The sequence below is a fragment of the Protopterus annectens genome, chromosome 12.part0 (assembly GCF_019279795.1).
Source record: "Protopterus annectens isolate FY-2018-M chromosome 12.part0, PAN1.0, whole genome shotgun sequence".
NCBI lineage: Eukaryota > Metazoa > Chordata > Ceratodontiformes > Protopteridae > Protopterus > Protopterus annectens.
In genome coordinates this window covers 792,649,472-792,660,413 of record NC_056746.1, presented here as the reverse complement: position 1 = coordinate 792,660,413, position 10,942 = coordinate 792,649,472, and the positions used below count along the sequence as shown (strand labels likewise).

The following is a 10,942-nucleotide window of genomic DNA, read 5'->3' as shown; positions in this document are numbered from 1 at the left end:
CTGCGCTTTTGTATGGAAGGGGGAAGTTTAAAGACATAGGAGCTGTAAAAACATTATTGCAATTACTAATTTTAGGTCTGGCACCCAAATTATCAATATTCGTTAAGCCCTGTTGATTACAAGGTATAGAAGCATTCGAAAGACTGGGCTCTCGATCAAGTACATCATCCATTCGCTCTTGATTCAATGAGCAAACAGTGAGGGTTTCAGCAGGGACATCAGGTTCAGTAATTACCGACTGTGAGGTTCCCGATAAACAAGTGGGTTCGGATCCTTCTTTATCGTTCACCCTAGGCCAAACAAAGATGCGGCCCATTTGAAAGTCTTGGCAGTCGCGTCTTAATTTCTTAAGCTTAATCTGTTCAAGCTTATTGCTATAAGGAGCAAGTTGTCTGTTCATATTACTGATTTTGGAAGTACAGAATTCGGTTTTATAATTCATAGTAATGAACTTATATTGCTCTTCTACTTTATTTATAAGGTCAGTCTCAATAGGGGAAAAGTAGTCTAATAAAAGATGAATGTATTTATTACCAAATTCGATGTTAAGCTGTTGTCACCTCAGTAGTAGCTCCGGATGGCTGTCACCGTAGCTGGGCATGCACAAGACCCGCATGCCGCGTGGAACCACCTTAAAATGAAGACAAGCTTGTAAATGTCTTTTTTGCCAAATGAGTCTATGGAGCCGATATAGGTAATTTTCCAGGTTCCTTAAGGAGCCGAAGAAATCACGTAGGTTTTCATTACTATTAGTAAGTGTCACAGGAGTATCACATTTAATATCCAAGTTCAGGAGCGGATTCTCTTGTTGGTAAAACAAACAATTCCAGCTATCGGTACCACCTGTACCTTTTGGATTGTAGTCAAGTTCAATGTTAGGCACATCCATCATGTAACAGTCGGCTAAGCAAAGAAGCAGCAAAAATATTAGCAGCAAACAAACTCCGACCATTCAAAGGTTCCTTCCACCACAAACGTCAAGGCAGATAATGGAAAAATATAAACTGCAAGGAACCACCATGAAAAGTAAATAAAATTCACAGTTTAATGGAGAAACGAGCGCTTTCACGCACACTCAGGTGCGCTTCATCAGGTTAACATTTAAACAGTAAAACCATTCCTTTATATACAAAAGGGTCTTCAATTAGTCAATCACATAAAACAATTATTATATAATTAAAACCAGGGCAATTTCAAGTTAAGGAAACAGAAATCACTTAAATAGTCCAGCATCAAATTTTAAACACACTACAGATAGAAATGTATAATCTTGTCACCAATAACATGTGTAGAAATGTAAATCGTGAATCAAGCAAGAATTTCATTATTTATTTAAACTTGCCTGCAAGTTTCTACTAAACTATGTGACATTTTAATCAAACGATAAGTTCAACACAAATTCGTGTAACAATAAAATCAAGTTAAAACATTCATCTCATTCTGTCGCTTATTAGTTAAATGCCTTAACACTGAATGTTGGAATTTGGTGAAACATCAAAATCCAAGATCTACATTTGTTCGCCGTATTCAGTTAAGCCACAAGATAGTAAATACGTTGACACTGTATCTCATACTTAGAATCCATACAGTTGATAGAGCATAAGACACGCACTCTTTCATTGTTAAATCTACACTTATAACTAAATAATGATACTATTATATGAATGAATATAGCGATGTATTATGCATATTCAGACAAGTCATATATATAGTGTAGGTTGTTTGTAGCCAAGCCAAGTACAAGGAGACATTAGTAATTCATAACAACAATGAGATATATGAAATGTAAAAAGATATAAGTCAGAATGTAAACTCATCCACCATCTGAACTGTATAATCTGCTCCCGTTCAAGTAATAAACGCTACAGCTAAAATAAAATCATACTGTCTGTATAAATGTGTGATTATTCCATCATATAAGGACATGAATATTGACATCTGTAGGGATATATATGGTTAAGATACAACCACATAATTCTAAGTGGTAATCATAGCCATGAGTTAAAACTATAAACGTATGTCATAAAATATATATGTATGGCCCATGACAAAATGAAACCTAAGTCATAGGAAGGCTTGTATGATTGAAACTGGCATATAATAAATAGATAAATAAATAGATAAATAGGTGGGTTATAATTAGAACATTCTAAGCAAACCATGTAACAGCCTCAAGGTTTTTTTGCATAGATGGTCCAAGGTCAGGCTTATTAGAACAACAGAGAATAATACAAGGCATTTTATGAAGATCCCAAAAGAACCGGACGAATGCTGACAGTTGAATTAAGTCCTGGTTCTATATGGGCCTTTAATCTCAGTATCCATCTGAGTTCAAACAGTTCGAGGGTGCCTATGTGGTCTCCTTCCCTTCTATTGGGGTTCACAACCTGTAATATCAAGAAGCTAAAGTTGTGCTGGGGTCTATCATTACAGTGCATGGCTAAGGCATTGGTAAGATTATTCTTCCTAATATCGTATATATGATTGTAAATGCGATCCTTAAATCTACGTGATGTCATCCCTACGTAATAGGCATCACATAGATTACAGGATGCCAGGTAAATAACATTGCGCGTATCACAAGTAGCATAAAAAGTGGATTTGAAAGTCATGCTTATACCAGGAATCTCAAAATTTTGTGATGTAGAAATGTATTTGCATAGGGAACATTTTCTACATGGATAAGTACCTGTCTTATAATTCACTCTAATATCAGCGGGTTGGGCATCTAATTTTTCTTTGCAAAGTAACCTCTTAATGTTTAGACAATTATTGAATCTGAACATGGGTTCCTTCCCAATTGATTGTGATAAAAACGGGTCCAAAAGCAGTATCTTCCAGTTATTTTTGATAATCCTGATTATGTGTTCTACATCATTTGTGTATTTGATCCCAAAGGCCAATCTATGACCGCTCCCAGTTTGCAGTCATCAGCAAACTTTGTCAGCCACAGACCTTTATATTTTGCTTGTACTTCGGAAAAATAGAATCCAAACAGTAGAGGTCCCAGGACTGATCCCTGTGGAACACACCACTGGTTACAGGTCTGCTATTGGAGGTGGATTCCCCTAATTTGACTATGTGTGTTCTATCAGTAAATCAAGAAATATGGAATAACTGCAGTTAACTACGTCAGATACTTAAATGATCCAAAAACAAACAAATCCAAAATGAGTAGAAATGCTCAGTTTATTTCAAACCAAATAATAAAGCTTTTGGGAAACCCCCTTCATCAGGAATACTGATGAAGGGAGTTTCCCGAAAGCTTTATTATTTGGTTTGAAATAAACTGAGCATTTCTATTCGTTTTTGATTTGTTTGTTTTTGTTCTATCAGTGAGCCAGTTAGCGACCCATCTAATGATATAAGGGTTGACACTTAGCTGGGTGAGTTTGTCAATGATGCCTGAGTGGGGAATAATGGCAAAAGCCTTGGCTAAGTCTTGGTAGGCTGTATGCACAGATTTCCCTTGTCAACGGCCTTGGTGACTGTGTTGAAGAAGTCCACTAGGTTTAGCAGGCATGATTTTCATCATCATCATCATCAGCCCCCTTTTTTCCATTTTTTCTATATGGGGTCGGGGTATTGTGTTTACTGTCACCAGCTCTCTCGTTTCAGTGCCACACTCCTGCCTTCTTCAACACTCATGACTGACTGTCGCAGATATTCTTTCACACAATCCATCCATCTTTTTGCTGGACGTCCTTGCTTCTTCTTACCTTCTTCCTGTCTGTCCCAAATCTTCCTCATGAGATTGTCTTCTGCTTTTCTGCACGTGTCCAAACCACCGTAAGTTTTTTTTATATCTTTTCTGCAATTGGAGCTACTTTGGCTTCTGCTCTTATGTCCTCATTTCTTCATCTGTCCCATAGTGTGCATCCTACCATCCTTCTGGCACATCATTTCCATCACCTTTAGCTTCTTCAACTGTTCTGCCTTTAATCCCCAGGTTTCTGTACCATACAGTAGTCGCACCACTGTCTTGTACACCTTACTTTTTGGCTTCTTTGGCATTCTTCTGTCATAGACTACACCTGGCACTCTATGCCAGTTCATTGCAGCCCCTCTGATTCTAACTTTGAACTCTTCATTCAGACTTTCCATTTCCTTAACCACCTCTCCCAGATACTTGAAGCTGTTTACCTGTTAGACTATCTTCCCTTCTACCTCTATTCTCAGCTTCTTCTGATCCCCCAGTTTGCTGCCATTACCACTGTCTTATCTGTGCTTAGTTTCATCCCATGTCCCTTCAGTTTTTGTATTCCATTCTCCAATCCTTTGCTGAAGTTCTATCTCAGAGTCTGCCTGTAATGCCACATCATCTGCATACAGCAACTTTGTTGATCTGTCCCCTCCAACCTATTTGCTAATGTTGTCCATCACCAGTATGAATAGCAGTGGTTTCAAAGCTGAACCCTGATGTATACCTGCTCCCACTGAGAACCCCTCTGTGAGACCGAACACTGTTCATACATGAGTCATTGGGTCCTTGTACATAGCCTGCACTAATTCTACCAATGTTTCTGGGACTTCATACCACCACATTACTGGCCAGATCCGCTTTCTTGGGACCTTGTAATATGCTTTCTCCAAGTCAAGGAATGCCAGTTGGACTCTCTCCTCATCTCTAGCTTCTTCTCAAGTATCTGTCTCACTGAAAATATCGGGTTAATTGTGCTGTATCCTGAACTGAATCTGCTCATCTCCCATCTTACATTCTACTCCTCTGCATATCCATTTATTAATCACCCTCTCCAGAACTTTCATGCAGTGAGATAGAAGTTTGATGCCTCTGTACTGCCCACAGTTGTGCATGCCCCCATTGTTCTTGTACACTTCCATGATCATGCTTATTCTCCAGTAATCTGGGATATGCCCTTCTCTCCCCACTGCTATTAGTACCCTCAGGGTCCATTTCTCCCCATCTCACCCAGCATCTTTATCATATCTGTTGTGACCTGATCTGAGCCTACTATTTTCCCTGACTTCATTTTCCTTAGTGCTGTTCTTACTTCTTCTAGGGTGGGCTCCTCTTCTTCTCTCATTGTAGGCTGTTTCTGGGGCTGTACAGCTTCTGTGGGGTTTTCTTCATTCAGAAGCTGATGGAAATACTCCTTCCATATGCCTTTGATGTCCTGTGGACTGGTGAGCAGGTTGTTGCTGGCATCCCTTATGAAGGGAGTCTGACTGTCTTCTTTATCTGTCTTTCTTTGCCTTGCAACCTGATATAGTTTCTTTGTGCCACTTACTGAGTCACTTTCCAGAAGTTGGTAGAGTGCCTCTGATGCCCTGTTCTTTGCTATTGCAACTTCTTTCTTAGCTTCTTTGTTAGCTAAAGCTTCTTTGTTAGCTGTGTAACAGGCATGATCTTCCTTCAACTAATTCAGACCGAGTAGGGTCAAGTGTTTGGAGATTACCTATATCTTTGTTGATAAGGTTTATGATGATTTACTCCATGGCCTTACAGATAAGGCTAGTCAGGCTATTAGGTCTGTAGTTCCCAAGGTCAGTGGAAGCACCACCTTTGTGCAAGGGAATAACAGGGGCCGTTTTCCATTCAGTTTGGAAGAAGCCATTTTTTAGGCTGTGATTGAAGAGTACCAAATTGTGTTGCTAATTCTTGTTGGAGCCCATGTAGGACACAACCTGGGATGTTATCAGGCCCCATAGATGCTGTGTTTTTGGCCTTGGAGAAGGCATTTATGACCTGCTCTTTAGAAATACAAGGTAGGGGACAGGTGGTAGGGATGTCATGAGGTACATGTGAAGGAGATAGGGGAGTGAAGCTATCACACGACCTGTCGACCAACAGGTTAGCTATGTCCTCAAGCTCAGTATATCCTTTGGTGCTTTCCTATATGCATAGATCTTGCCCTCGTCCCACCTTTTGTAGTATCTGCTGTGTATTTACAAACCTGCTTTTGTTGATGATCGATGGTTTGTTTGGCCTTTGCACACAAGTCCCATTTATTTACTGATGAAATGATAATTGTAATGAAGAAAATGCAACATTGTTTGCACTGAATCAATAAGAGACTGAATCCATGGTCTAAGATTCTTGCTGCTATGCAGCATTCTGTAGTTGTTGAAGGGAAGAGGAAAATATTTTAAAAGAATAAGGCAGAAAGAGAGATTAAACAACTGCCTGTCATTTCTATAATTTTACAAGACTGTTTTGTATTTTAAGAAATTTGTTTATATGGACACTGCATAAAATATAAACATGTGTTTTGTCTTTTGTTTTTGTTACTGGTCAACAGGAAATTTAAATTTGAAACCAGCAGTGTGTTGAAGATGATGCAAAGAGTTATGTGCCGTATGCTGTGGCCAGTGCCTTGCAGAAAAGTGTTCAGAAGATTTGGCATACCTTTGCTAAAACTGCCTCATCCTGGAACATTTTCCATTTTCAGTTTTAAGAGACTGTGTTTTACTAAAGAGTATAGTCTTTTTGGAGATCAGAATATTGTTCTTATGGGTCCACCTGGAGCAGGTAAAACAACTGTAGGCAGAATTATTGGTGAAAAATTAGACTGGCCTTTCATAGATGTCGATGATGATGTTCTTGAAAAGACATGGAATATGAGTGTAGCAGAAAAACTGAAAGAAGGTCCTGAGCAATTTTTGGAGGAAGAGGGCCAAGCCCTTCTAAAATTGTCAGCGTCTGAAAGTGTAATTTCCCTTACTGGATCTAACCCTATGCATTCTGCTAGCATGCATCATGTGAAAAAAAATGGAATAATCGTATTCTTAGATGTCCCTGTAGATGACATTATTAACAGACTTGAACAAATGAAAGTGGATCGTATTGTTGGTCAGGGTCCTGGTATTTCCTTGAGGGAAATCCTCCTTTACAGGCAAAGCTTTTATAAACAGTGGTATGACATACGAGTGCTTTGTGAGAGTGGGGAGGCTGTGGAAACAATAGCAAAAAAAGTGCTTATTGCTTTAAAATGGTACCAAAATTCTGAAGAAGGTGCATTTATTTCTTCTAGGAGCATATCATCAGAAACCGTTGCGACAAAAAACAACAAAAAAAATTTCAGTGATGTTATTATTGAAGGGCTTGCTCCAAATGGAGGCCTTTATGTGCCTGTGAAGAGTCTTCCAAAACTAACAAGTGGAGAATGGCTACGGCTGGTCTCCGCATCATATGTTGAGAGAGCACAGATACTGTTGGAGAGATGTATACATCCTTCAGATGTACCTGCTGTTGCATTACAAGAGATGATTACAGCTGCTTATGGGGACAATTTTTTCTGCCCCAAAATTGCTCCAGTTAGACATTTAATGGGTCACCAATTCCTGCTTGAGTTGTTTCATGGTCCAACTGCATCTTTCAAAGACTTGGCTTTGCAGCTGTTTCCCTTGCTATATGCATACTGTATTCCAAGAACTTGCAATTATTTGATCCTTGCTGCTACTTCTGGAGATACAGGGAGTGCAGTCTTAGATGGATTTAGCCGCCTTAGTGAAACTGATAAACAAAGAATTGCTGTACTTATTTTCTTCCCTGAAACTGGAATTAGTATGGTACAGAAATTCCAGATGATAAGCTATCAGCAAGAAAATATTCAGGCATTAGGTGTTGAATCAGACTTCGACTTTTGTCAAACAACTGTAAAGCAGATACTTACTGAGGCACATTTTACTGGTTTCCTTGCTGCACAATGTGGGACAGCTTTGAGTATTGCTAATTCAATTAACTGGGCCCGGCTTTTGCCTCAGATTGTTTACCATGCTTCTGCCTATCTTGATCTTGTCAATCAAAATGTAATTACATTTGGAGATCATGTAGATGTTTGTATTCCTACTGGAAACTTTGGCAATATTTTAGCAGCAGTGTACGCAAAGTTAATGGGGATTCCTATTAGAAAATTTTATTGTGCATCAAATCAAAACCACATCCTGACAGATTTTATGAAAACAGGACGGTATGACTTGAGAGGCCGAAAATTAGTAACTTCCATTTCACCAGCAACAGATATCCTGAAGTCTTCCAATCTCGAGCGATATGTGCATTTGATCAGTAATGGTGATGGGATGCTGGTGAAAGAACTGTATACTCATTTGGAAAATCATTGCTTCTTTGAACTGCCAGAGCCTTTATTGAAGAAAATTCAGGATGATTTTTTAGCCGACTGGTGTTCTGAAGAAGACTGTCTAGCCGCTATTCACTCTGTTTATCGCACTACAGGGTATATCCTTGACACACACACAGCCATTGCAAAAGTAGTTGCTGATCGACTTCAAGATGGAACATGTCCCATTATCATTTCATGCACTGCTCATTACTCTAAGTTTTTGCCTGCAGTATTGCAGGCCTTAAAGTTTAGTAATTTAAGTCTGAATCCTGCTGCTCAGATCCAGCTTTTAGATGATTTGCATCTAGTGCCATCTGTTCATTTGGGTGTATTAGAAGCACTGAAAAGAGAAGCACAGCAGAAAAGCAAAGTGTGTTCTGCTAGTATAAGTGCATTTATGGACCAAATCGAAGCTGTGATACACCATAATTTCATGAGAGTGAAGTAACCTTAAACAAATGACCTGATTGGAAGTGGTTATTTTGAATGCTAATTGACTGAATTTTTGAGCATGCATTGTTTTTTTTTTTGATTTCCTTAAAAACTGAGTTTACATATTGTAGCTTATATATTTATAAATATATATGATAACTGAGGTAGATGGAAGGTAACACTTGACAAGTTAACAAAAAAACCCAAAACAAAGACTTTTCAATGTTAGTATACGTCTGTAATATTCTTTCAGTTTCTTTATGGTTCTGTTCTGTTGAAGTAAAAAACAAAAAAGAAACTATTTTGGTCTTGTATCAGAAACGTGTGTATTTAACACATATTGAATTTTAAGGTGTAATAACAGCCATTTCTCTGAATACTTTTACAACTGCTTAGCCAGTTCCTTCAAGAATACTGTTTCATGTTTTATAGCTGTGAATAAGATGACCTGTAGAGTTGGTTTTCTTTTGATAGTTAACTTTCTAAATGTCTGTGGATACATTTTTCTGTACACCATTATCAGAGCAGCTGGCAAGAAGCACCTGTTGTCTGGGAGTGGTTGGAAGATTATGCAACATTTCTGAAAAAAATCAGCAGCTATTTTTGTTGAAGATGTAGAGTTGAATAAATAAGACACTGGTAATACTCATTATGGAAAAATATATTTAATAGGATATGTGTTTTTATTCTTGCAATACACACCTTAGAATAATATCTTTAATTGGTGTTTCATTATGTTTGTTTGTCTTTTTGTCTTTTCCCGGTTAGGGGTTGCCACAGCGGAACTCCAGTCTGCTAATGATTGGCAGTAGACTTTTTATGGTGCCAAGTTACCAGCCCGATGCCCAACCTTCAACGAAGGCACGGTGTTTCATTATGTACATTTTGTTAAGACTGTGTGATTGATATCTTGAGCAAGACAGTAAACCGTGATTCATTTTCTTTATTTCTGTTTTCTGAACAGGTTAATAATATCAGTGTGCTCACCAAATGAGAATTGACCAGTTGATCGGGTGCTTTTTTCTTTCATTAAAATAGATTCTCTTGCAGTAGTGTCTGTAATGCATCAGTACATGGTTGGCAACAAACAAACAGTTCATTATATATGCTTTGAAGAAACTTACCACTTTACATTAAGTTGGTCATACTTAGTGGATTATGATTCATTTACAGTAAGGAAGAATTTGGACAGATATAGCCACCTGTTAGTTTTTTTTTTTATCATTGTATTATAGATCTCATTGGGCTGTGCAGTCCAGTGAAGAAAGGTTTGCAGCTAAGCTACATATCTGAAGATTACCTGAACAGATTGCAGGAGTTTGTGTCCAACAAAAGGGGAGGTTATGACTGAATAATAGCCCTAAAAAAGTCATACTTATTCAGCTTCAGGATATTTCACTGAAAAGGCTTTGGCCAGTGAAGCATCTGTTAGAGAATTTAGGCAAGAAATCAACCCCCCACTGCAATCTTCTGCAAGGATAAGAATGAAAAATAATTTGATGATAGTATAAATACGTATTGTGGTTATACCATAGGAAATGCCGTGGTTCCAGATGTTAAATTTAATAAATAGTAACATGAAGCTTGCTTTGTAATACATATAAAATGGATATATAAAATACATGATCCCTGAGAGCTTTGTAATCCATATAAACTTTAATAACTGCTGGGGGTTATAGGTCTACATCAATAGCCTCCCGATGGCTTGAAGAAGGAGTTTGGCACAGGTCAAGCATATACATAGTTACATGCATAGTTACCTGAAACCAACTTTGCCTTTAACAAACATACTGAGATTTGAGAGGGTGGATTTTCAGCAGCACACTGTGGAAATTGTTCCCACTGAGACCTAATGCCCTGTGCTGGAATCTGTCTGAACATAAAACTGTGTTACTAACCCCTCAACCACATTCCTGCTTACAGTAGGCAGTCTTTGACAACACCCTTTAAAGTCCGATGGTTTTGTGAATCGTATGAATGTATCTTTAGCCATCCTCACATCTACACTGTGCCCTTGCTGTTGAATACATGTCCTATGCTTACTATAATTTTAAGTTGCAACTTTTCATGTAAACAGATTTGAAATTTTAAGGTCTTGAAAATATATGTAGACTAATGTGCAAGCCACTGCTGTGTGCTTGCAGCAGAGTAACTCTCCACTGTATAGCAATATTGCTTGTTGCAAAACGATTAGCTAACCAATATCTCATGCAAAATTGAGTAATATATTGATATACACAGTAGTGACTAACAGGCTATTGAAATTCATTGGTCAGATATTATTTCAGAATTGATGCTCTTATGCAGTTAAAATGATGTGTTTGTAGTTTATACTGTAGTTAATAGTAAAACTAACTCAGTAAGAGAAGGAAACTGGCTAGGCAGTAATGGCACTTTGTGATATGCCATGGTACATTGTCTGGTTGCCC

The 10,942-nt window shown here is 38.2% G+C and overlaps 1 protein-coding gene across 1 annotated transcript; it reads left to right on the top strand.

Annotated features, from left to right (window-relative positions):
- The first annotated feature begins 6,256 nt into the window (after positions 1-6,256).
- THNSL1 (threonine synthase like 1) lies at positions 6,257-9,162 on the top strand. The gene has a single exon (XM_044089834.1). The coding sequence runs from the start codon at positions 6,295-6,297 to the stop codon at positions 8,527-8,529; it is 2,235 nt and encodes a 744-aa protein (XP_043945769.1). The 5' UTR covers positions 6,257-6,294; the 3' UTR covers positions 8,530-9,162.
- The last annotated feature ends 1,780 nt before the right edge of the window (positions 9,163-10,942 follow it).

Excerpts from the sequence above, each read along its gene's own strand:
- THNSL1 (XM_044089834.1), top strand. The coding sequence starts at position 6,295 with ATGATGCAAAGAGTTATGTGCCGTATGCTGTGGCCAGTGCCTTGCAGA.